General features: G+C 40.9%; 1 protein-coding gene across 1 annotated transcript in view; it reads left to right on the forward strand.

The window, feature by feature from the left end:
* The window catches only part of NCKAP1L (NCK associated protein 1 like), a 99,787-nt gene that overhangs the window by 20,730 nt on the left and 51,732 nt on the right, over window positions 1-27,325 (forward strand). The window contains exons 8-19 of the mRNA XM_087710633.1: window positions 2,116-2,164; window positions 4,102-4,258; window positions 9,437-9,493; window positions 12,471-12,567; window positions 14,669-14,772; window positions 16,488-16,620; window positions 17,462-17,543; window positions 18,194-18,252; window positions 20,001-20,146; window positions 21,343-21,475; window positions 22,105-22,224; window positions 23,074-23,213. Coding sequence (XP_087566759.1) covers window positions 2,116-2,164; window positions 4,102-4,258; window positions 9,437-9,493; window positions 12,471-12,567; window positions 14,669-14,772; window positions 16,488-16,620; window positions 17,462-17,543; window positions 18,194-18,252; window positions 20,001-20,146; window positions 21,343-21,475; window positions 22,105-22,224; window positions 23,074-23,213 — 1,277 coding nt within the window. The remainder of the gene's footprint in view (window positions 1-2,115; window positions 2,165-4,101; window positions 4,259-9,436; window positions 9,494-12,470; window positions 12,568-14,668; window positions 14,773-16,487; window positions 16,621-17,461; window positions 17,544-18,193; window positions 18,253-20,000; window positions 20,147-21,342; window positions 21,476-22,104; window positions 22,225-23,073; window positions 23,214-27,325) is intronic.

Raw genomic sequence — 27,325 nt, forward strand, 5'->3', positions numbered from 1 at the left:
CGTCAGCCTTCAATTTAAAATCTAGAATGGGTTTCATACCCATTAACTTAAAGGTGAGATCAGCTAACTCAATGCAGGTATGATCAAGGGTGTGTTTTGGGACTATTAGGATGTGTTTCCAGCAATGGAAAGAGAAAACAAATCTCCATTATGCTATTTTTAAGGAAGAGGAGAAATTTTACAGGATTCCTTTTTGGCGCTGTTCTGAAATGATCTAACCTCCTCCATGTTGTTTGGTGAAGAAGAAGGGACTTATTTGCAGCTTCTCAGCTGTAAAACAGAGTCCTGGGCTAGCCAGCTTCTTCCTTGTTAACAGCATTCTGAAATGGCATCGGCGGGGATCTTTCTCTATAGATGTAGCAGCTTTCTTTTCCTTACTGCAGAATCCAGAAAACAAGACGTGCCAGACTGTTTTCTTTTCATTGCTTATTTTACGGCTCTCTTGTACTTGTCGGTTTTAATAACCTCTTTCCTATGAAAGAAAAATAAATGCATCTATTGATGTTCGGTTATCTTACTCTACAGGACAATCATGCCCAATTATGGCATCTCTCTGTTTGAGGCTGCTTCTGTCCTGGCATTTTCCCACTGTCTTCCTTTATTTTGTATGTGGGAGATGCTTCAATGCAGTGTGTGAAAACAAGTTAATAGAAAGGCTCTGACAGAGTCAGACCCGCCCTGTTCCTACGACAGTTCTCTGATTGGAGGATGTTTTCATCACTGTCTGAGAATACATCAAAAAGGGACAAGAGCAAAGGCAGAGGAGAAAACCAATCACCTTGCCTCTAATGAACCATAGAGTCGTAGGCCAGGCCAACGTGATTCAGCAGTGATTCAGAACAAGCACAGGACATGCAGAACTAGAGTAGATGGTGAAGATGGCCAGTTTTAAGGTAGCATAATTTCATGCAAGAATGGATGCTATTCCTATTAACTCAACAGGGTGATAAAGTCTGGTTCTAATTTTCTGGACCATTTTACTAGCTGGGCTGGAGTTGACAGTATGATTGCCAGTGGACACTTCTGTTTAATCCCACTCATTGCCTTGCTCCTTTTAATTTGATTTTTTTTTAAAAAAAAAACATACTGAAATTTTAAAAGAACTCAGATATCTGGCAAAGAGACAGTTTTAGATTGAAAAGAGCTACCCTCTTTACCTTGCTCTGTGTGTGTGTGTGTGTGTGTGTGTGTGTGTTTCTGTAGCTCATGCAAGCTTATAATAAAAAGAGGGAGGCACCAGAGACCAGAGTTTTTCTGCCAGCCAGTTTTGTAAGAAAAATTAAGTAAACTAGGGTAACTGGAAAGGAGGGGAAGGTCATTCAGACTGTGGAGATAAAGGAAAGTACAAACACTGAGAAAAGTGCCTGTGGCAGCCACCAAAGAGGGGGGAAGAGGGAAAGAGAGAGCAAAGCCAGACAAATATGCACTTCTAGACATAAAAAGGAGAAAATTTTCACAGTGGTCAAGCCAGATTTTTTCCTTGAAATTCCAACTGTTTGAGGTTGAGGTTTGTTTTATTTATATGCCGCCCTATTCCCAAAAGGGACTCAGGGCAGCGAACAACTCAAGCGGGAAAGGGTACACACAAATACAAGACAAGCATTTAAGATAGCCAACAACCACACCTGTCGAGAGGGGAAGGGAGCTCATCAACCCCAGGCCCAGGACTCCTGAGTTAGGCTGGACTGAATGTGATAATGGATGTCCCAATAACAATTCTCACTTGTACATAACATAGTTAGGAGCTGTGGTGGCACAGTGGTTAGAATGCAGTAGTATTGCAGGGTATTTCTGCTGACTGCTGTCTGCCTGCAATGTGACGATTTGGCAGATCAGATCTCACCAGGCTCAGGGTTGACTCAGCCTTCCATCCTTCCGAGGTGGGTAAAATGAGGACCCAAAATTGTTGGGGGCAATATGCTGACTCTAAACCGCTTAGAGAGGCCCGTAAAGCACTGTGAAGCAGCATATACGTCTAAGTGCTATTGCGGTTGTGTTTCTGAAAACCACATGGGTACAAAAGGACACTCACCTACAAGATAGACTGTATGGATCATTGTGTACATGGCTGTGGAGAGGAATCTTATTTGTTTGTGCACCCCTTTTCTTCACCAGATGGCCTGTGAATACCTTTCATGGGAGGTTCTCGAGCGATGGATTGTGAGTAAGTTACCATCACTTTAATTTTAAGTTCCAGCTTGGATCCTAAGCCTAGAAGAGAGATAGGCAACTTTTAAGGCACTTTCATCATTGTTAGAAAGCAATAGTAGGGAAGTCATTTGGTGGGGCGTACCAATCACAAACTGCTTCTACACTGGGAGTGCAGCCAGTAACAACACATTGAAAGCACTCTGCTCTCAACTTTCCTCTGGCTTTTTCCTTCCATTGTACTCGTTGGGTAAGAACAGGATGCAGAAATATAGAGGAACAAGCCCATGTGAAAATCTGTACAGATACAGCAAGAGGAACTGTGGAAAGTTATCAAATTTCTTTCAACAGAACAAAAGGGAATTAACGGACAGAGAAGTCAGAGAGAGAGGAAATAGGATGGAGGGGGAGAAACAGGATGGGACAGAAAAAAGAGCACAAACAAGGCAGGAGTCAAGACTAACTTCTCCCTTCTTATTGTACTTGTTGAACAAATTGTTATTACAGTTGCTATTATTACTGCTTATAATTCTGCCTATAATTCTGACTGGATTTAGTACAAGGATGAATGTTCATTCTCCAAGTTTGTGGGTTGGTTTCTGAACATTTCATTACCAAGTTAGGTAACATCTTCAGCAGAGTTTAGGGCCATGATGGCGAACCTATGGCAAGCCATTTCTGAGGCCATGCGAGGGGTTGCCCTATCAGCTCCAGTGCGCATGCGTGCACTGGGTAGCTGATTTTCAGCCTTGATTTTTGGCCGTTTTTCTCCTTCAGGCAGCTTCCCTGAAGCCTCTGGCAGGTGAAAAACCACCCAATGTGCAAACCGGAAGTTTGGGAATGGACTTTAGGGAAGGGCCTCCACGGAGGTGGGGGAAGCCACTTTCGTCCTCCCCAGGCTCCTAGAAAACCTCTGGAATCTGGGGAGGGCAAAAAATGGACCTACTGGAGCCACTGGAAGTCAGAAAATGGGCCTCGGGGGGGGGCAGGGAGGCTGTTTTCCCCCTCCCAGGCTCCGAGAAAGCCATGTGCATATGCACGTGGCAGTGGGGGAGGGTTCACATGTGCATGCGCAGGGGGCACAGCATGGGGGCATTAAATTATGGGGGTGAAAAAGGTTGGCCATCACTGGTTTAGGGGATATTAGTATCAGTGTTCTTCTGCTTATAAGGACTATAGTTGTCCGTGTGTCAAGTGAGGGTCTTATGGGTCAGGTCTGAGTCATCAGTGACAGTATTGTGATAGTACTCCTAGTATTTTTACCTTTTACTTTACTTTTAGGATTTAATACTTTTGATTATTGGCTCCTCCCCAAGTAACTAAGATATTTAATGGTACCACTCTATTGTATGCACTGTCCCAAGTATTCCCACATTTTGTAACAGATGAGTTGAAAAGTTTCCATTCTTCTTTTTTCCAAGTGCCTTATTATTATTCTTCCCTGTTTTTTCTGTTTCTATAAATAAGGAGTAGAATTGAAATCCTTCCTTTCTCCAAACTCAGCTCAGGGTTCTGAAAGTCCATTCCTCATCCAAGATTTTTAAGAGCAGAACACTTCCAAAACTGAACGTTGTTAGGAAGAGGTAAATTTTTCCCCCTGACAAGAATTGTTTCTGCACTTTTTAGCCAATTTTTACATGCATTCTTCCCTCACTTCCTACGAAAATAAGAAAAATATTCCTCCATTATCTTAGCTAGGGTAGATTTGCTTGTCTAGCATCGCATTTGGCAAAACTATGCTCCATGCATTTCCACCTGCCTCAGCCTCACTTCAAAGAAGATGTAAGGATTTGCTGCTCTTTGTGAGGCTTTGGCTTAACGTGCCCTATTCATTCTGCTCCCAGCAATTTTTGGACCCCTCCTGGCAATTTTTCATAACACCAAAGGTTTGTATTTCCTTTCCCTCCTCCCACCTGTCCCCCCACCTCAGTAACTTTTTTCCCCTCCCTGCAGTGGGATTCTTGCTCTGCCACAGTTGCCTAGGCTCTACTCAGAATTGCCTGGAACTTTGGCGGATGGCTCTTCGTGGCTCACTCTACATCACGCTGATACGAGATGAAGTGCTTTATATTCACAAGGTGACGGAAGAGGCCTTCAGTGGCATTAAAGGGTAAGTAATGTGCTGAAACGTGTAAGAGCTTGTTTGATAATGATAGCAATAGCAATAGCAGTTAGATATACACCGCTTCATAGGACTTTCAGCCCTCTCTAAGCGGTTTACAGAGTCAGCATATTGCCCCCAACAATCCGGGTCCTCATTTTACCCACCTCGGAAGGATGGAAGGCTGAGTCAACCTTGATCCGGTGAGATTTGAACAGCCGAACTGCAGAACTGCAGTCAGCTGAAGTAGCCTGCAATGCTGCATTTAACCACTGCGCCACCTTGGCTTATCCTGCACTGGTTAGACTAGGCTAATACTCACTTCATCCATTGGGACACTGCATGAGAGAACAGATGCCAAGGATATCAGAGAAGTTGGTCATTTCAGATTTTTTTTTTAAAAAATACTTGAGATATTCTCTTTTCCATCTCTTTTATACCATCGGTCCTCTTAGGCTAAAGGTAAAGGTAAAGGTTCTCCTTGCACATATGTGCTAGTTGTTCCTAACTCTAGGAGGCAGTGCTCATCTTTGTTTCAAAGCCAAAGAGCCACTGTCTGAAGACGTCTCCGTGGTCATGTGGCTGGCATGACTAAATGCTGAAGGCGCACGGAACACTGTTACCCTCCCACCAAAGTGATTCCTATTTTTCTACTTGCATTTTTACAGGCATTCGAACTGCTAGATTGGCAGAAGCTGGGACAAGTAATGGGAGCTCACTCCATTAGGCAGGACTAGGGATTTGAACTGCCGAACTGCCAACCTTTCTGATCGAAAAGCTCAGCATTTTAGCCATTGAGCCACCACGTCCCTCCCCTCCTAGGCTAGCCGTAATCTAATCTGATGTGTTCCAGTATTGTTGGGAATGCAGATCATTGAATTTCCAACCAGCATGGCCCAAGTTGAAGGATGTCAGATGGGTTAGACTGACCTTAGTTTCCCTGATCTGTCTGAATTAGTCTGCTTGCAGAATTACTATCAAATTGCATGTAAAAGTATATAGTTTCCAAATTACTGGAATTTAGTTTCCATTCTAGAAATGTGCAGTAATCAGATCCAAGTGGACAAAGGTGCTTTGGCTCTTCTATGGACACCAGTGGTGGGTTTCAAAAAGTTTTGGAACCTACTCTGTGGGTGTGGTCTCCTTTGTGGGAGTGGCTTGCCAGCCTTGTGTTTTCTTTCTCTCCCTCTCTCTCTCCCTCTCCCTCTCTCTCTTTCCTTCCTTTTGTCTCTCTGTCCCTTTCTTCCTTTTTTCTTTCATCTCTCACTCTTTTTCTTTCTTTCTTTTTTCTTTTTTCTTTTTTCTTTCTTTCTTTCTTTCTTTCTTTCTTCCTTTCTTTCTCTCTCTCTCTCCCTCTGTGTCTGTGTGTGTGTGTGTGTGTCTGTGTGTCTGTGTGTCTGTGTGTGTTTGGAACCTCTTGTGTAGGTGTGGCCTGCTTTCCGGGTCTACTGGTGGAACATCTTTTAACTGGTTCGGTAGATTTGACGAACTGATTCTACCGAACAGATGCGAACTGGTAGGAACCCCCTCTGATGGACACCCTTCCTGTATCTTAAAGGAGCTCCTGACAAGTACAATGAGGGTTCCCATTCTCAATTGTTCAGATTACCATTTTAAATACAGCACCATGTTCCAGCTACTACATTTTAAGAAAGATTCAAATAAACCGAAGATCTAAAGAAGGCAGTGAGAATGCTCAGGTGACTGGAAATGAACTCTTCCAAGGAGAGGTTGAGAGAAGAACCTTCAGGAGGAAAAAAAAAACCCTGCTGGGATAGAGATATCTATGATCCACTTTTCAGCTATTTGAAGATGTGTCAGGCAGTGCAGAGGACATGGCATATTAAGATACACTTGCAAAGAGAAGTAGATTCTTAGGAAGTTTCTTTTAACTTTCAACAGAGTTTGAATTAGATTCCTAGCAGGGAGTTATACTCAAGGATCTCACTTACCTTTGAACTTTTGAATTTTATGACTTGACCAGTATTAATAAATGATTAGGAATACCTCTCCAAGGATTCAGTTTGCGGCTTCCGATGTCTTCCTTTCAAAATCCTGATACCAGGGACTAAACCAGTGACGTGCAGTGAGGATTTCAACTCTGCTCTTGTCTGCCATGATGAAAATGTAAAAATATAAAAGGAAAAAGGCAAGAGCTGCTGAGGTCAGGCTGGGTTAGCTGTTGCCAGAGTCCCCAATGGATGACTCTGCTTAACTGTTTAAAAAAGCCTCTAAAAAAACACCCTCTATAGGAGGAGGCAAGAGAACCACGTGCCTCATCTACATAAGGAATTTTTCGGCTTTTAACCCTTGCTTAACTCTGCTCGAGTAATCATAAAGTCAGACTAAATGAGGCACGTGGTTCTCCTGCCTCCTCCTGTAGAGGGCACTTTTTTAGAGGCTTTTTAAAAAAGTTAAGCACTAAGAAGAGTCATCTACTGTGACTCTGGCAGCAACTACCTCAGCCTTTTTCCTTTTACATTTTTTTTTCTTTTCACGATGACAGTAGTGAGGCTCTGCCTCCCCTGCCTCTCCTGACTGCACGTCACTGGACTAAACTAAACTTCTTCTATAAGTAAAACTCTTCTTGCTGGACTTCTGCTTCACTGAACAGTGGCTTTATTTAGAGCAGAGATTCTTAAATCATGAATCATCCCCCTTCAAAACCCATTGGCAAATTCAAAGGAGTCATTAACGTGGAGGCTTATATTCACAAAGCAGGAACAAGTTCAGAATTTGTTCCTGGGTCCTCTGGGTTTGCCCAAGCCAAGTAGCAGCAAAGCCCACAGCTGGATTTGAAGGAGGGATAATCCCATCGGTTTAGCTGTCTTTCAAAATCACCCACCAATCACAGCAGCACTGTGACTGAGGTATGGTTTCTTGCTGGCTGATGACTCCTGATGTGGCACCCAGCATGTTGACAATTTCTGTAGAAGTCAAGTTCTGTGTTAGAAAATTTCAGTGTTTCTCTTCATTAGTTTGGATTTCTAACCTTTAAAAAGAGAAAAGCCTTTTGTGGCATGGTAAAAGAAAAGATAAAGCGGTGGTGATAAAAGTAAGCTTAAATCAAAAAGTGTGAAGTAAGTTGCATACCTTTGGGGTTCACAAGGAGTTCTGTTATTGGAGAAGAATGTTATCAGTATGTAACTTTTCAGAAAAAAAACTGTCAGTTGAGAGTATGAAGCCAAGCAAAACCAGAATAATACCTGGACACAAATCAAGCAGACTTAGTGGAAAAAAAAAACTTGAGATTTTTCCATTCGAAGGAAGTTGAACTGAAGGGGAAAAAAATTACTACTTTGATATATGACCATCCTTGTAAAATTGCTGCTCATCAAATTGTATACAGATTCACCGGGGGGGGGGGGGATTTCCACACAATTGTTTGGCAATTGTCAGTACAGTTGACAATTCTGGCAATTTGGTTATCGCTATATTGGACATCTAGTGTCAAACAGTAAGAATTGTCTCTATTAAATGACACCATTTCCCATCAAACTACTGAGCTCTGCTGGCTGGAGAATTCTGGGAGTTGAAGTCCACAAGTCTTAAAGTTGCCAAGTTTGGGAACCACTGAACGAAAAACTAAGCAGTAGACCATTTGCTCATCAGACCAATGAAGTGACAGATAATAGGGCAAAGGATGCTATGTTAGAAATGTTCTTGAAACCAAAATAAATGAAAATTTACTTTCATGTAAAGAAGTGATAAAGATGTGTAAAGCTGAGGGGCTTTTTGAAGATTTGGGTAACTCTATGAACTCAACTTAAAGTGGACTAATTGCATCATGAGATGCACTGATGGAGCACATTCTACATCACAATGTCATAGAAACTTTTTTTAATATGCCAGAATCTCATAGTTGGATTAGATGTAGGCAAGGTCTTGCTTTGGAAGAGTTGAGTCCAACAATTCATGAATTATGTGAATTGAACAAAAAATAGACCTATAAAGATTGTGTGACGAGATGGCTGACAAATACATTTTTTCACTGTTTTACGGTGAGTCAAGATGTTTGACACCCATTTTCAAATGGAGAAATGAACCCTTAACTATGAAAAGACATAGTTATCTACAGTATATCAACTGTGATTTCAGTATTTATTTAGTATACTTTTGACAAACTAAAGATTCTTATGATCTCATTGCAAAGTGACAATTTCCTTGAACCTGTTGACAAATAAAAATAATGAATTGGAAAGTTAAACTGGAGAAGAGTAAAACAGAAAGACTCAAATTTAGACATGTTTCTTGCTTTGAAACTATTGAAAGCGGTAACATAGAGAATAGTAAATATGATTTATATTTAATTCATCTTTATTTGACATACACTTTCAGAACAAATTCTCATGTGCAATGAATCAAAATAATACTGGATATTACTATTCCTGATAAGGATTTCTTTAAAAATAATTCCTAATAATTTCTCTCCCTGAATTACTAATCAGTGTGAATTACTAATCAATTACTAATACAAAGAATTAAGTAAGACAGCTATAATCATTGATTCAATTTGCAACATCTTGTTTTTGAGAGTCAGAATTTTTCCATTTTGCTCCTATGAAAACCATACATCAATCCAAAATAAATGCAGAAGGAATAATGCAAGCACTTGTCTCAAATAATAATAATAATAATCACTAGATTTGAAAAAGCACATAAAATTAAGTAAGGATATCCTTCTCATGAAAAAATATTCCTTTAAATTAGTTTCTTTATTGGAAATGAAAGGTTTTTTTAACATTTCAGTATCTATCATACTTTTATGTAATATAGGGATTAAATTTTAATATTTAAAAGTCAGTGATACAATTATTACTTGACCAACTGTAGTCCCAGTGAAATAATTAGTTTTTAAGGGGACATACAAATGCAAGTATATTATGAAGGATTGCAATTCAAGTTTTGAGAAACTCTGGCTTTGGGAAAAGAAAGCAATGGATGAGTTGTGGTGGAATGTAGTCTGGATTCCCGGCTTTCAAGAGGGCAAAGAGGCAGTGGAGCTTAGAAAGTTTGGTTGGCAGAAAGAGGGTTAAAACAGCTCCACTCTAGTGTTTCCCAGAATATATCTATAGTTTTGTAAATAGTTACTTTAGTCTGGCAAGATTCTGTCTATAGGTAAAGAACAATAAAGGAAACTGTACCTGTTCGTGGGGCCTGACAAATGTGCTTTCTCTCTCTTTACAGCTATGGGAAACGTATCACTGATATTAAAGATTGTAAAGAACATGCTCTACAACAAAGGTAGGAATGTCCAGGCCCTCTCTGGGTCTGGGATAAACTCTGCTGTTTATTATATCCATTGCTTTGCTTTATTTGCTTCAGTGTTTGTTTTTTTCCAGTCTCATCAGTCTTCAACTTTCCCTTCTGCCTGCCACCCCCCTCCCAGACCCATTTAACCAGAGTTTTCATGATACTTCTTTCTTCATATTACCTTGCAAACATCTTGGCCCTCTTATCTTGTACGTTGGACATTCTCTTCTGGGTTGCAGTCCTAACTATGACATGGAGTGAGCTTATTAATCCCTTTGAGGCTTATAGTTTATGCTAACTTGTGTTTTGCTTTAGCAGTGCTTGTTCACAAGTTACCGTGAGCCAGACCGTAAAGTGTGTGTGTGTGTATGTGTGTGTGTGTGTGGTCTCTAACAATGCTTTGAGCTTTAAGTACATAGTGTTTATATGCAGTATCCTGAATAGCGGGAAGTGAGCTTCCCATAATCTTCTCAGCTGTCCTTGCCACTCTCTGTATGGACCTTCTATCTGAGGCACTGCTGTCACCAAACCAAACAGTGATGCAGTTTGTTAAAGTGCTCTCAGTTGTGCCTCAGTTGTAAAAAATGCCAAGGACAGAACGAGCAAAATGTGCTGTCCTCATCTGACGCAGGAAATACATGCTTCACTAAGTGTGGAGAGACCAATTCAGTTTGTTAGTTATCCTGGATTGCTGTATGATCCCAGCCAATAGCATGAATAGATCATGGTTAGAATTATGTTTGAAACCTCACATGCTGATAATGGTAGATAAGTAGCAACCTGTCCTGCTTCTTTCCTCCACCCCCATCTGTTGTGCATCACAATTAGCAACTTGGCTATCTCATCCTATCATGAGAGGGGAAGAAGTCAGGCTCAGGAGAAGCATGCCTCTTTGTGCCAGATGTGATGGAATAGCTGTGGGAAAAGATTGTTGTCTTCATGTCTGGAACCCAAGGGAATCCTTTTGACCATGGAGAGGAACAGTTTTCTGGCCTAGATAGGTCTTTTTCTCTTATTCAGTGGACTTCTAATGAACTATAACAATCCCAAAGGCAAGGATGGAATGAGCTGCCACAGAGTCCCTGCTGCTACTTCTCTCACTTTGACTGTAGATTTAAATGACATTATCCAGTTGGTAGCTCTACAGCGTTACCTAGTTCTGCAGCCTTTTCTCCATTGTAACTGCAGATGCTCCTGGCAGTACTTTGTATAGAGGTACTGATTAAATACTGCCTTGATTGTCAAAAGATAAAGGGAGGTTGCATTTTTATTTAATTGGTGAGCGTTGAGATAATTTTACTGCAATAGAGAGAAATCTGCAGGCCTTTAGTCATTGTGGTTAGGCATTGAGAATTGTAGCTCAGCAGTCTTTGGAAAGTAACAGCTTTGGTATGTAGGAAGATTCAAGATTCAAGTTCTGAATGAATGGGCAGACTTTTTAGTGTGTACAAAGCATGTCAGCAGAAAATTAAACATTCAAGTCAAGCTTGCCTTCTGATGTTTTTATGGGACACGTCCATGTTACTTTCTCAGCAAGAATACAGCTTGGTGGGCTCCCATCCATGTAATGATGAGGTTCAACCTTCTTAGCTTTATGAGATCAGTCAGCATTGGCCAGATGCTACCACCTAGCTGGGCCATAGATAACTAACACATATCTGTAGCTCAGGTGTAGAATGAGAGTGATTAGAAACTAGAAACCTGTGACTACCGCAAACCCATGGATCAAATCTTCAGCTTCGCAAGCTATCACCCCACTCCACACAAAAGAATCTGTCCAGATCCTATCCAGACATTTCAGCACCACAACCTTAAGAAAAGCAGAAGAGAAATGGCTGCTTCTCTCGTAATGGCTTCCCAAAAACTTCATCTTCTGACACAAAACACAAACCACACCACACCACACAGCACTGGCCCTCAACCAACCCACAAATCCCACCACCACCACAAATTCACCTCCCAATGACCCTGACCTGATGTGATGTCCTTATCACAAGACCCATCACAAGACTCACTGATGACTTACAGCTGACCCATCACAAGATCCTCACTTGACACACCCTCACCTGAAACCCTTATAAAGAGAGGAACACTGGCATCCCCTAAACTTTGCTGAAGATGTTACCGAGCCTGGTAACGAAAAGTTCAGAAACCAACCCACAAATTCAAAGAACGAACCCCCACCCCCTAACACAAATTTACTTACCTTGATCTAAAAAGGCGTGGCACGACAAAACCGCGCTCCACTGAAGCGCGCCCGATTAAACCGCGTCGCTGACGTCATCAGCAGGGCGACAACAGCGACCGTGGAGAAAAAAGGGCGCTTTAAATAGCGCTTTGAAAGCAAGCCGATTCACGTTAAGGTAAGGGTTAGGTTTAGGGTTAGGTTTAGGGTTAGGTTAAGGGTTAGGGTTAGGTTTAGGGTTAGGTTAAGCGTTAGGGTTAGGTTTAGGGTTAGGTTAAGGTTTAGGGTTAGGTTTAGGGTTAGGTTAAGGGTTAGGTTTAGGGTTAGGTTTAGGGTTAGGTTAAGGGTTAGGGTTAGGTTTAGGGTTAGGTTAAGGGTTAGGGTTAGGTTAAGGTTTAGGTTTAGGGTTAGGTTAAGGGTTAGGTTTAGGGTTAGGTTAAGGGTTAGGTTTAGGGTTAGGTTTAGGATTAGGTTTAGGGGGTTTAGGTTTAGGGGTTAATTTTAGCTTTAGCGTTCGCAGCATGTTTTTTTCGTCGCGCTGTGATGACGTCAGCTACGTGGTTTCGTCGAGCGCGCTTTAGTCGAACGCGGTTTTGTGGTGGAACCCTAAAAAGGAATAGGAGGAAATTCCTGTTTTGGCTGACCCAGTATTACAATCTTTTCTTTATGCTGCTTGCTATGGCCAACAAAAAAAAATGTTTTCTCATGTTGATGACATGCAGGGAGGGCACCAGGAGAGGCGGGATTCTTTTCATATGAATACTTTGGCTGGTTTCTTGACAGCGGACAATTTCATCGAGGCCGGCGTAATTACTTGAGGAATGCTGTGCGGGAGATGGAGACTATTCTGGCCAATGAACCTGGACTGTTGGGCCCCAAGGTAAGTTGGTCAGGGAGATATAGAGGTGGGCAAGAACTAAGAGCTGTGAAAGTGCAAGCAGATTTATTTATGCTGTGTGTGTGAGCAGTTAGAGTTGGGCCAATGCAGGCACAAGAGAGATTTGTGCACATAAAATGCACACAGGCCTCTCTATATGTGAGAAGGATGAGCACGTACGAATTACAACCATTTGCTTAGTGGATGTTCAACAATACAACAGCCCTGCAAAAAAAAAAGAACACTGGTCCATCACAGCATCTTATGGCCGCATGATCAGAATTCAGATGCTTGACAATTGGCATGTATTTACACCAATTGTAGTGTCCTGGGATCAAAGGATTGCTGTTTGCAACCTTCCCAGCCAGCTTCTGGCAAAAAATCAATGGGGAAAGCTTAACAATCAAACAATTCACTTTACCATTGCAGTGATTCTCTTGACAAGCGTGGCAAAGAAATTCATAAAAATCGAATGCGGTTGTGGTCGTAAGTTGAGGACTATCAGCATTCATACACCTACATTGGCTTACTGGTTCTTGATTTGAAGTGCCCCGGTCTCTGTCTCTACAAAACTTGTGTTTTGTCAGTAGCTGATGCTCAGTTAACAGGGCCTCAGCGGAATAGAAACAAGTTTTTAAAAAAGAAGGCTTTTGTGCTGTCAGTGCCTGATGTTGTTAAAAAGCAAATGAAAATAATAATATTCACCTCGGTATCCTGGTTGGATTAATGATGAAATATTTGGTCAGCCTAAAGGCATTTTTCCCATTTGTGTGCTAGATTATACTTACCCATGGCAAGCTTTTCTAAACTCATTCTGCATGAATCCTGGGTAAAATAATTGAAGTGATTTAAAGAGTAGGAAAGAGCTGGAAGAGATTTCTACCCTTGCCTGTCTGCTTTTTGTCTTTTTCTGTATTGCCCCACTTCACTGTTTTTCTCCAGTTAACCCTTTTTGTAACCATCCTAGCAAACAGCTGTTCTAAGAATTCTAGGAATTGATATGAACCCTGAAAAGGCACCAGGCTGGAGAACTGCTCCAGAGTATATGTAACACAGGTGGTACCCAAGATAACTACCAAGGAACACACACACACACACACACTTATCTGATAAAGGAACATTGAGCTGACCTTGGGAAGCTATGAGAGAGCCATTAAAGAGGAAAGCAAGGAGCAAATCATTAAGGGACACCTTAAAGGAAGAATTACATAGGATAGAAAGAAATGTGAGAAATTCAAAATCATCTTCTTCTTTTTTTAGTATAAATGCAAAACAATGCCATGTTGATTTTGTTTAGTGTAAGATTCTCAAAATGTTGATAACCTTTCAAGATCCTGTAATTCTACCTCAATATTTCTTAAAGTGTAGTCCCAGAACTCCTCCCTTTCAGGGGTCTACGAAACCAAAATTATTGGCCAGTTTGCGTTGAAAAACCATAAAATATAGAAGTCCAATCAAGCCATCGTGTAAAGAAGTAGTGGCAGCAAATGCATAATTTTTAGTTTCAGATATAATAAATATTGATAAATGTAAACCATACAAACAAAAACTCCTTTGATATCCTTCTTGATTTTTAAATTTGGGAAGAGATTCTGAGGGAAAAAAGATTTTAAAACACTGTTCTACCTTACTACAATAATGAGCATTGCTGGAAACTGTGGCCTTCCATTTCTATCTTACAAATATTTCTTCATTCTTTCCCTTATTTCCTCTTCTGTCTCATCTACTTGCTTCCCTCCTCCCTCCTTCCTTCATCACTTTAGTCATGAAAGAAATCTTTGACACATGGAGAAAACATGAACCAGAACTAAATGTGGCTCTTTATACTAATTCCAGCAATTTTAATAATCGGTCTGCCGATTTCAGGTTCTTCACTTCTTTAAAGTTCTTTTTCACGCTTTAAATCACTCCATTATTTTGATCCAGAATTCACAATAGAACAGAGATTTGTGGAAGCTATTTGTAGTACTGAGATATGTTCGCCTGTCTACTCTAAAATCTTTGGAGAAAATGAACATAATTTTCATAAACTGGAAATTCTACTTGGAATGAATGCTCAACTCTCTTTTGTCTGATGCTCCTCCCTCCCTTTCAATATCAATAGGCAATTTATGTCTTCATGGCTCTGTCGTTCTGCCGGGATGAGGTTGCCTGGCTGTGCAGACACAGTGAGCACAAAGGCAAGAACCAAGAGGAATTCACTGACAGGTATTGATCAGGTTGGGGAAGTGTCATCCAAGGATTTTAGACCTGAGGTAAACTCTAAAGCATGGGTGTCAAACTCACCGTGTCACTTTGCCGTCACATGACACAGTGTGACATTTCCCCCCTTTGTGGAGCTGGGATGGGCGTGGCCTGCGCATGATGCATCTGGCCTGCAGGCTGCCAGTTTGACTCCCCTTCTCTAAAGCTTTCAAAGTTAATGAACCTATCTGGTTCACTATAGCTGCCAAAATGTCCTTTTCTACACCACTGTTAAAAATGCAAGCTCTAAATCTTCCAAAGGGATGGGAGAAGACCACTTGAAAAATCATTCTTTCTTCTCTTCAGGGGATAAATGTTCCCATTTCATTTTGGAGTGTATTCCTCTCGTGCTAAATTATGGTTTGACCAATTGGCCATAAGGCCTGATCTACACCTAAAAGCTTAAGTCATTAGACAACTGGCCAAAGAGCCTATGTAGCTTAACATGATGGCTAAACTTGTGATTATGAGGCCTGATACTTCTGCCCACTGGATTTGCAACCCAAACTCATAGAACTGAATAAACTCAATCTCCTTTTTCTCAGCATTGTTCTTACCCGCTACAACTTGCAAACTGCATTAATGGGAAGTGGAAAGCAAAGAGAGTGATGAGGAATTAGTCTCTCCAATCCATAAAGGAAGGAGAGGCAAATTCAGATGTCCATTCATCTTGAGATGGAGGGGAATTGAAATGAATCTGCTCACAATTTTGGCAGGTTTTTTTGTTGCAGGGTAATCTTGCTGCAGACTGAGATAACGATTTACCTCTGGCAGGGCATTACAACAGATGAAAGCTCTTTAGGAAGTAGAATAGGACTTAGGACAAAATAGTCCTCAAGTAGAAACAAGCCAGGAGTTAGCATAGCTGTGACAGGAGAGTTTTGAGACAGGAGAGCCTTGTTTTCAGATGCATGCATGGCTCCCCTCACAGGTACGCATAGGGTCATTTTACTGGTCTGCCCTCACAGGTATGCATAAGGTCATTTATAGTTCTGTTGTGTCTGTCCATGCTTAATTGTTCAGAGTTCATTGGCTAATCTTGGGAAGTAAATGCTCCACTTCAGGGTCGATTTGCATACTGGAGCAGTTTTTATACCATACTGTAAACATCACTGCAAAAATATAGATAGCAGATGAACTGAATTAAATTATTGGAAGATTTATTCTATTGAAAGTTATCTTTTAACTCTTGGATTGTAATGCAATTTTCATTCCCTCGCATCTCAACTAATTTCCAGGTTTAAAGTAAATTAAGGCGTGTGCAAACCAAACGCAAATCCAGCTTTTGCATGTAGAAAAGATACACAAACTCAGCATACAGAGAAGGCAAGATCAGGCACAGAGAGGCAGCATCTGCATAGGAATGTTTGCTGTTGGGGAACAGTCTGGTCTGTCCCCACTTTATGTATTCCCTGGCTCCCAGCTTGTGTGTCTGTTTGTTAAGTTGTTCACATCTGGGCACAGCATGGAAAAGGTTAGGAGAACTGAATATTGTACTGTAGATTTTTTTTTCAAGAGTGGATTTTTGTCGCAAGGGTCTGAATAGTTTGGCAGATCTTTTTGTTGTGTGTTTGTGCGGGGAGCTGGTAGTGGCAAAAAAACCCATCTTTGTAGCAGCAAAAAGAATCTTGGGCAGGATTGCTATGCTTCTTCCAAAATCCTATTTATTTTCCTCACAGCTGCTTGGCTGAGCTGCTGTTTCTGATGGAAAAACTACGCAACTTGCTTAAACAGTACCAAAACATCATTCAACGGTACCACGTACAATATTTGTCACGCTTTGATGCCCAGGTGCTTGGTAACGTCATACAGGTATGGAAACAGCATAGAACTGAGGTCAGTGGCATGGTGTACGGGGGACTGGAGCAGGACCCAGTAAATAGACTCCGTCCTAAAGAGATAGGAAAGATTGGGTGGGAAAAAGTGAGAACGTGAAAGAATTCTAAGTATTAAATTAAGTATTAAAGTCACCGACTGACTGATTTTGGGCCAGTCATTCACTCTCAGCCCAGTCCAGTTCATAAGTTATTGTTGTGGGGAACATAGGAGGAAGAATTGATTATCAAATATGGTTGCTGCCTTGAGTTGTTTATAAAAATAATAAAGGTGGTATATAAACGAACAGTTAAGGCCTGAGGTTAGAAAGCAGAAGACCATGAATTCTAGGTTTGTCTTGGGCACAAAGCCAATTGAGTGACTTCAAGCCAGTCGCTTTCTTTCAGACCTAGGAAAGAGGCCATGGCAAACCCAAAAAAACAGAGGGGATTTGTCCAGGCAATTTATGAGAATCAATTACGATTGAATGGAAGAAAGAAAAAGTATCTGGATGCTGGCAAAAATCTTTATCTGCTGTCAGAGTGGATGAATTAGATGAAATCAGTCCTATTTTTTTCAATAGAAGGGAAGCTGCTTCACAAGTCACAAATTAGAAAAGGGAGTCAGTAAAGCCCTTTAAAATGATTTCCTTGCCTTGAAGCATCTGTTATACTTATATTGATGGTTGCTTCTCTTTCTGAAGACATTTCAGGCGAGATGCAGCATTAAATCGGACAGCACAATTCCTTTAAATAATTGCATGCGGTAAAGTTCAGTGTAAACAAACCACCAAATAACAAATTGTTGTCTTCACTCTAAGCCCTTTTCTTTCATGCAGGACCTGACTGTGTGCCCTGAAGAGGAATCAGTGATTATGTCAGCTTTTGTCAACACACTCACATCCCTGACTGTCAAACAGGGTAATTATGCTGTCAGCTAGAAGTTTCTGAGTCTCTGTTCCCTGCCCTCAGTGCAGAAGGTTCATACTTCAAGAGGCCTATACAAAGGTCCCTCTATAAGAGTAATTTAAACATGGTGCCAGAAAAAGGTTTGGGATTTTATAATAGGTACATACTACAGATGCTGTGTTTTTGCTTTGTGTGCACATTAGCTCACCAGGGTGGGGGAACTATGGCCCTTTTACGAACTGTGGACTTCAACTCCCAGAATTCTTGAGCCAGCATTCTGGGAGAATTCTGGGAGTTGAAGTCAACCAGTCATAAAGGGGATGTAGTTCCTCACCTCTGCCTCAGACATTGAAAGAAACTTGGTTCAGATTTTCTGTAGTTTTTTTTTTTTAAAAATGGACTATACTTTCTTACATGTGGGATTGATTGGATGCTAGTAGGACTATACCAGAGCTACAGATATATTACCTCCAGAAATGAAGTCCTTATGTAGTCTCTGTAAACTGTTGCGGAGAGAGCTGTGCGCAGCAAATAGTTCTTTCAGCAGCAAAGCCTCATTCTACTTGACCTTGAATTTTTTTTTCCCATCCTTAAAACAGCAGAAATAAATCCCCGAGGCTGTTTGAGTAAGTGTTGTCTTTTTTCATGCTTGTCTTTTGCAGTTGATGTCAAGGAGAAATTTGAATTCAAGGGACTGCGATTGGATTGGTTCAGACTACAGGTAAACAACTCTCCAACCGCCTTTCCTCCCTTTTCTTCCCCTTTCTCCTGTAATCACTCCTAGGGTGTTTGGAATATTTTATGCCCTGTTAGGATTTTGTATTGCTTGTAGTAGTTCCATCTATTCACTGGGAGTGAGTAACGGAGAGCTGGGTTGCACTTTGTGCTTGTCCCACACAGAATTCTGCAAGGAGAGAAGGAGAACTGACTGGGTAGTCCCTCTTGTATTTATTTTTTTCAAAGCGTACATTTCAAAATGTAACTTTCCCCAGAATTCGCCTAGGGGATAAGCAGGGGGAAAATTGCTGCTAAAGAAAGGGAGATGATAGACAAGAAGAAAAAGAGTCTCCTCTTTCCCGTTGCTCTGCTCCTTAACCCTTTCTATCCACTGGCGGACAGAGGGGAGGGGCTTACAGAAGTATACATACAGGGCACTTTGAGCTGACGCAGTGTAAATTGCAGGCATTCAAATGCAGTTTACACTAAAGGAGCTTTAAAACATTTTGCTCATATTGTTGCTGGCTTGAGAAAGCATTCGAAAGAGCCATGGTGGCACAGTGGTTGGAATGCATATTGCAGGCTTGCTCACTGCTCACTGCCAGCAGTTTGATCCTGACAAGCTAGAGATTGATTCAGCCTTTCATCCTTCTGAGGTCAGTAAAATGAGGACCCAGATTGTTGGGGGAAGTATGCTGACTCTGTAAACTGTTTAGAGAGGGCTGTAAAACATGAGAAATGGTATATAAATCTAAGTGTTATTGCTATCTGTAGAGCAAATTTGGAATTACTGGCCTATCAGCTTCTGGAGGGTTTCAAATAGTCTCCCTTTTAGTTAGTTGTATCATTTTCAGTTGTCTGTCAAGAATTTGGGCATGCCAGTGGAGAAAAGTTCTTTTTGTAGCACTATCAACATTTCCATTGGTAAACACTTTTTAATACACTGGCAAAATAGCAGCCCTAGAGACCAAGGCATTGGTTGTGTATAAACACCACCCATAGAATTCTTCCAAATTAAATAAAATAATAAATAAGAAAAATGCCAAATGTTGAAAGATCTCAGCATTCTTGTGGGATTTTTCTAGATGAGAGTGAGAATTGACAATCTCATAATTTGTTAGACATTTTAAAAGATGGGGAGAGAGTTGCCTGCAACTTAAAAAGATTGGAAGCCCTGATCTAGCATAAGGTATCAGCTTGTTCTCCATTGGTTAATTATTCTGTTTATTGGTAAATTGTATGCATATGAGTGAGCTATTCTAGACTAATTGTCCTCAGTTAGTAGTATATTGTTTTTTCACTATCATCATCATAAGTATTTTTTTTCTTTTTCTATATTGGTCATCCAAACTCACAATTTGCAAAGTAATGGCTATATAAATCAATATAATAAATAAAGGGATGTTAAAATGGGTTGTCTGATACCTGAAAAGGTTAGAAGATCCTGACCAAACCTAAGGACAACAGTTGTGTTGATTTTTCAATCCTGTGTTTGCTGCCCAGATTCATAATTTGTGAGATGGGCAGATAGGTAGGTATAGATATAAATAATAAATGAAATAGAGATTTTCTACCATCTGTTTTTCTTTCAAAATATTACATTGCCCTATAAAGCTACATTACATAATCAAGATTATCAGATAATGGGCATATGCATGTAAGTTGCCCCACCATTCTACAATGTATATCAATTATGTCTATTCTGAGAACGTAAAGGTTAGGGCCTTAACAATGGGTTCTTTCTTCCATCAGGCATACACCAGTGTCACTAAGGCCCCATTGCAACTGCGGGAGAATCATGATCTTGCCAAGGTGATGAACCTCATTGTCTTTCATACTAAGATGCTAGACTTTGTGGAAGAACTCATAGTGGAGACATCCGATCTCTCCTTCTTTGGGTATGTATGTAGGACAGCAGAAGACAATGCTGACTGTACAAGAGATTTGGGGCATGCAGATTGCAATGGCAGAGTAGATCCAGTGGGTTTAATATTTCAAGTTCAGTGTTGTCTGATTTAGTCTTGAAAGTTTATTTTGAGAAAGTTAGAGTTTTGAAAAGGAAGGCTGAGGCAGAATTTCCACAGAGGCACAATCTTTTAAGTGATAGAAATGAGATGCCAATTCACAGCAACATTCTGATGGAAGTGCAAATTCTCACCCACCCATTGGTTCAAGGTGATGAGCAGGTCATATCTTATTGCACATGTATGTGTGTGTGTGCACCTTCCAGTCAATATTAACTTCTGGCTACTGCCTGGACTGGTCTTTGCAGTTTTCCTGGCAACATTTTGGAAGGGGTTTGGCTTTGTCTCCTTCTACAACTGAGTGAGAGGGATTGGCCCAAGGTCATCCAGCTGGCTAAGGTGAGCTGCCTAAGGTGAGATTAGAACTCACAGCCTCCTGGTTTCTAGCCTAATGCTTTAACCATTGCATCAAACTGGCTCTCTTACTCAAAGCTCCTTAAAACCGATTGTATGCAAATAATTGCTTGGGAAGCTTAAAGAACAAGAGTTTATATTCTTGCTGGACAACCACTGAATCTGGCCTAGGTTTGTAATCAGAGGAATCATGAACAAAGCTACCAATGAGAGGATTATGTTTGTAGCAACAGCCCATCTACGCAGCACTTTTCTTCAGGAGTGATCTCCACACCGGATTCATTTTTAAGCCTTTGACACTCTTCAATTCCTTAACAGTTAAGCGGGGATAGGGTGTGTGTTTTTGTTTTAGGTGTTATTCGTAACCTGTTATTATACTTTTGTTTTTATGCCAAACTACATGAATGCTTTGTAGGAGAGAAGTGGATAAACATTTCTTAAATAAAAAGTCAGGAAAGTACCATCTGTTGCTAATTGCCTTTAAGGGCATTTTATTCAAATTACTCTTTAAAAAAACACCAAACAAACCCATTAAATAAAAATACAAGAAACAGTGCTTTCTGCAGGCCATATCATTGAGAGCATTGTCTTTTTTAGTAATTGTACACAGTATTCATCATAGGATTCATTAGAAGAATGAATGGAAAAGGAACATGTGCCTTGAGGTTGCTTGCTTCCACTTGTGTGAGCTTCTTCAGTTTCTATCTCTTTGACAGTTTCCACGTGCGCCATTTGGAGAAGTTATTTGCCTCCTCCTTAGAGGAACCATCCATGTTGCGTTACGTCATTATCTTCCCACTTCTGTGCGCTGATTTCAGTAATTCGATCCATCCAATGTGCCCTGAGGAGGTGTGTATGTTTTTGACTCATGAGGAAAAGAAAGACAAACAGCTGGATTGAAAGGTTCTTACCAGCCTACATAAACTTGCTTTTTCTGCCATTTCTTATAATTTCTATTGGCCTGTCTGGTTTTAAAAAGTAATGTTTTGTACATATTGTATGTTCGATTTCATAAGTACAAAAAAAGTTTTGATCTTGTCTAACAAACCATAAAGTTCCAGATATTTTATCTTAACTATATATATGATTTAAGAAGCTATGCTTAGGCAGTCCTTTGAAGAGTATGTAGTATGGAGAAGTAAGATAGCAGAGGTGGTTAACCATTTTAACTTCTTCTTATTGTTGTTGTTGCTGGTGGTGGTGGTGGTGGTCCTGTATTTATTACAGTAAGCATTAAATTCTTACAAATAGGCAAGATATGAAGGGCTTGATAAACACATAATTTTTAACTTTTGGAAGATGAGTATATAATTTAAGATATGAACCTTATCATATGCACTAGGAATCAAGCCCTACTGAGGATCATGAAGCCTATTTTTTAATGAACAAATGCTATTTTCACTTACCCAAGGAGCTGACCACAATCGTAATAGACAAGCCATGTAGTGAACTGAAGTGATTTTTGCTTTCTATTCCAGTATCCACATCTGCGTACCTGTGCCTTGGCCATATGCAACAACTTCCTGGAAGAGATTGCAAAGCAGACTTCGACCTGCATCCTGGATGCTTGTGCTGAACAGTGTAATTTGAACGAGCAAGTGAGTAACCCAACTCCATATGGGATGCTGAGGACCAGACACCAGAGGCAAACAATGTACAAAGACTTCAAGAAGGCATAATAATTTGCAAGATGAAAATAATCCATCTGAGAAAGATGGAATTTTGGAATAATATTGTAGATTATATAAATTCTGATCTTTTGAACGTAATGTTAAAGCATGTGTTTTTTGTAACACACTAGACATCATGTGCACTTCTCTGGTCACTTCCTGGTAGAACTGAGAAACAGAAATTATGAATGGGCTGGATAGGCAAATGAATGGCGCTATGAAGGGCATGGGCTAAATTCTTAGTATAAAACAAACAGAGTTGGATACACTCCAATAAAGAAGAATAGTTGTAGCTCAAGGTTGAAATGAGTGGTCCTTGGTGCTCTCTGAGCTTGGTTGTTTTCTTGTGGACAAACCAGGTAACATCATCAGTACTAGTAATCATCAGTGATATTACCTAGTTAGTTTAGTAAATAAAATGTCTGCAAGAAAACAACCAAGCTTTGAGAGCACCAAGGACCCCTCATACATTTGGATTCTCCTTTTGGTACAACTAAGCCTTAGATGTCAGCCTGGATTTACTTGAAGATTGATTCACCATGTTGCTGGTTACACCGAAGCATTTTGGGGGGATGATTAATGGGACAAAGCAAATAATGAAAACTTAGGGGATGACCAAAGCTTCACATAGTTGACGGATAGTCATGGTTGCCTTGATTTTATTAATTGGTTTTCCACCCTGGTAGAAGAAAAGCTTCTTCTTGAAGGTGATTTCCTAGACCACCACAGCCAATCACTCCATAAGCCCTAACCCTTTATCTTTGTCTTATCTCCCAGCTCTTACCCAAGCACTGTGCACCCACCATCAGCAAGGCCCGAACCAAAAGGGTTCAGAAAAAAACTTCCAAAAAGTTAGAACCAGAAAGGGATAAACCTGGAGCAGAAAGTATTCGGAAGGACCGCAGTCTGGTCACAAAGTAAGATCTTAACCGTCAAATCGTTTATATTTCTTAAACTGATTACCTTTTAGATAACTTTGAATCTGATGGTTCTGTTATAAGAGACCATATAGTGGTAGATACCCTGAGATGTTAATTTACTCCTGAATATATCCTAATATATAACTCTGAATTAATATTATCATAATAAATATAACTAATATAATCCTCAATATAATCCTAATATATCCTGAAACATTTTTCATGATGATGAAATAAAGATGATCTAGTGTTTTCAAGATCGCATGTGCTACTTCAGAACTAAGTTTCTTCTCTATTTTGTTTGTAAGTATGTGTAATCGGAACCAAAGTAGGTATGATGATACCGTATTTTTGGGAGTATAAGATGCACCTTTTTTCCTCAAAAAGAGGCTGAAAATCTGGGTGCATTTTATACATCGAATACAGTATTTTTTGCCTCCCGAAGCCCCACCCGTTCACCAAACTCGCGGTGCATAGCCTTATGGAGGCTTTCAGAGAGCTCCTGGGGGCTGGGGAGGGCAGAAATGAGCAAACAAATTGGCCGGTTTTTGCTCCCGAGCCCACCGCAGCACTCTGTAAGCCTCCATAAGGCTATGCATGCAATTTTTTTTTGGCAAAACCCCCCGTTTTCATGAAAAAGGCTGTTTTTTGCGCTCCCCCCCCGGAGCATTTTGCAAGCCCCCCCCCAAGACTATTCATATCTTTTATTTGAAAAAAACAGGCCTGTTTTTGTGAAAAACTGGCTGTTTTTCGGAGGTTTGCAGAGTGCAAAAACTCCCCCCCCCATTGGAAAGCTCTTTAACTGATGAGAATTACATTGATCAAGTGCTGTGCCAGCAGAAACAAAGTCTTAAGGTTTGTCAGCGATTTCCTTCTACAGCACATGGATAAATACACCTGGAAACATCTACCTACCTACATACTCTCTCTCTCTCCCTACTTACCTACTGTATTTCTCTTTCTCTCTATCCACCTACCTACCTACCTACCTACTCTCTCTCCCTACCTATCTACTGTATTTCTCTCTCTTTCTATTTCTCTCTCTCTATCCCTCTAACTACACACTCTCTCTCCCTACCTACCTACTGTATTTCTCTCTCTCTCTATTTCTCTCTCTCTCTATCCCTCTATCTACCTACATACATACCTATCTAACTACTCTCTCTCTCTCTCTCTCTCTCTCTCTCCCTACCTACCTACCTACCTACTGTATTTCTCTTTCTTTCTCTCCCTCTCTCTCCCTCTAACTACCTACTTTTTTTTTTTTTTTTAAATGCCTCTTGAAAACCTTGGTGCATCTTATACTCCGGTGCGTCCTATACTCCGAAAAATATGGTACTTAGTCATGGGAAGGGAGGTGGCTGTATATTTTTATGCTTTGAAGGGTGAGATACGAGACATTTTATAATGTACAGGAGAGATTGGATATGCCTTTCCTAATGGAATGGAACTATAATTGGTGCTGCAAATAATCGTGAATCAGGGTCTGAGGATTCCAGCTTCATTGGTACAAAAGAGCACAAGGAATACAAAAAGCAACACAGATGGAAAGGAGCGTACAGTAGAGATATCAACATCCAAGATACAGAAAAGATATTTCCTATTTACAAGAATTCCTAATACTATAAGATGAAGGTAGATCAGCATTCCAGTTATTTATCAAGTCAGAAGGCTAAAAGTATTAATGGAATAACTAAAGAAATAAAGCAGGCAACAGAAGAAGCGTTAGTGTAGGTCAGTGATGGCAAACCTTTTTGGCACCGAGTGCTCAAACCGGAATGAGCATGCATGCACATGCATGTGCGCATGCTGGAGCACCGGAAACCCAAAGACCAGCTGGCCAGTGCTCGCTTGCCTGGTTTTTGGCAGTTTTCAGGCCATTTTCCAGGCAAAAAACGCCCCTGAAATCGGCCTGTTTTTCGGCCATTTTCCATGCTGTTTTCAGGCCATTTTCCAGCGCTCTGGCGCCCACGAAGACCAGCTGGCCAGTGTGCATGTACACACAGGATACCAGAAGAGCAGCCGGCGATGGCATGCGTGCCCACAGAGAGGGCTCTGCATGCCACCTCTGGCACGCGTGTCATAGGTTCGCCATCACGGATCTAGGTTATAACCAAGTCTGAACAGTGACACAGTGCCTATCAGATTGGAAGAGATCAATCAACATCGGTACCCTAACCCTAACAAACACCCCTCCCCACCCCAGCTTAGAAAAAAAGAAAAAGAGACTTCACAGAGCAGACTATCACACCTTGTTTTTAATTTCACACGCTAGCAAAAATAATGCTTAGGATCTCCCAGAGCCGATTATAGCTCTACATGCCAGATGTTCAAGCTGGCTTTAGAAAAAGGCTGAGCAATAAGAATGTTATTGCCAATGCGCACCGGATAATTAAGTAAGCCAAAGAATATATATTTAAAAATTCAGCATCTGCTCCATTGACTATCAAAAGCTTTTGATTGTGTTGATCGCGTCAAGCTGTGCAGTGTGCTTAGAAGACTGGGAAGCCCACACTTCCCCTATGAAACCTATATAAAGATCAGGAAGCCATAGTACAGACAAAACAGATCGGCTCTACATTGGTAAAGCTGTGTGGCAAGGCTGTATATTCTTCCCTTATTTATTAAAGGAAGCTGGACTGGAAAAAGATTAATGCATTTTAAAATTGGAGGAAGATCAATAACTTGCACTTTGCTGATGGCACTTACCCTGATAGCTTAAAGTACAAAGGAACTGCAAGTTCAAGTAATAAAAATAAAGTAATAAATATCTAGATGCACAGTGAAAATGCACATGGGCCAGAAATTAAAGTAAACAATACCAAACTGATGGCAGTGGTAGAATACCAGCCATAGAACTGACAATGAAGACATCAGAGTGGCAGCTAGCTTCAGCCTTTTAGGATCAACCATCCTAAGGGAACAAGCACCCAATAAATACACCACAGATTAGTATTTGTTAGGGGAGCCATGCAGATCTTGGAAAAGATATGCAATCCTGGAAAAGATATTCGGATGCAAGAGGTCTACATGCCTAGAAAGCTCAGAATAGTGCAAGCCACGTAACTCTCTGTGACACTCTGTTCTGACCCCCCCCTTCTCCGTCCAGGAACGAAAGCCAAATAGATGTACAAAAGAATGTTTTAATCAGTCCAAGCTCTTGTTGGCTGCAAGCCCAAATAAACAAAGTTAATAGCTCTGGCAGAAAGTCCTATAACTCACACAACACTGCAAACCCGGCTTCTCTTATCAAGCCACTTATCCAAGTTGGCTTCTCTTGGTTTGTGAATGAGAACAAGAACGAGAACGTTGACTTCTGCAACCAGGGCGTGGCACCAGCAGTCTCTTTTATCAGCAGGAGGGGATCTTGATCAGCATCAGCTGTTCATAATCACCTCCTGTAGTTACTCTATTGTTCTTTACGCCCAGTAGCCCTGCCCCTGCATGCACCCTGATACAACTCCCAAATGCTTTCCTGAACATTCCCTTTGATCCAATGCTCTGCCGCCACCTGGTGGCCAACCAGTCTCTCTTCGCCCTGCTCGGAGTCGACACTCTGTCCAGGGTCCTCCACCTCCTCCAAGGCCGACTCATAAGACCCCTCGCTGTCGGAGTCTGGAGGCAGCTCCAACGGCTCCTGCCGGGCCACAACAGACTCTATAGATGTGAAAGCTGGATTTCGAAGAAGTAGGAGAGAAAGAATACCAGGCACTTTGGAACTTTGCCGTTGGAGAAGACTCCTGAGAGTAGCATGGACAACCAAGAAAACCAAAGAATGGATCATTGAACAAATCAACTCAGAGTTCGAAGGGTCCTACTTATGATACACTTTGAAAGACCTAGCTCTCTTGAGAAAGGCCTATGGCTAGGAAAAGTAGAAGGGAAGGGAGGTAGAGGATGACCAGTGGCAAATTGGATAAAGTCACTTACATTGGCTATGAGTGTATGTTGCAAGACTTGAAAGACTCGGTTAGAAATAAGACCATCATAAATCAAATCTGTGTGGCTGCTAGGGGTTACCACTGACTTGATGGCATGTAATCAATCAATCAGTCAGTCAGTCAGTCAATCAATCAATACTGTACAAGGGAAAAGAAACTTTTCTTTCT

Source organism: Thamnophis sirtalis, unplaced genomic scaffold, assembly GCF_051295495.1.
Source record: "Thamnophis sirtalis isolate CommonGarterSnake01/CBP01778 unplaced genomic scaffold, rThaSir2_p1.2 scaffold_3, whole genome shotgun sequence".
Lineage (NCBI taxonomy): Eukaryota > Metazoa > Chordata > Lepidosauria > Squamata > Natricidae > Thamnophis > Thamnophis sirtalis.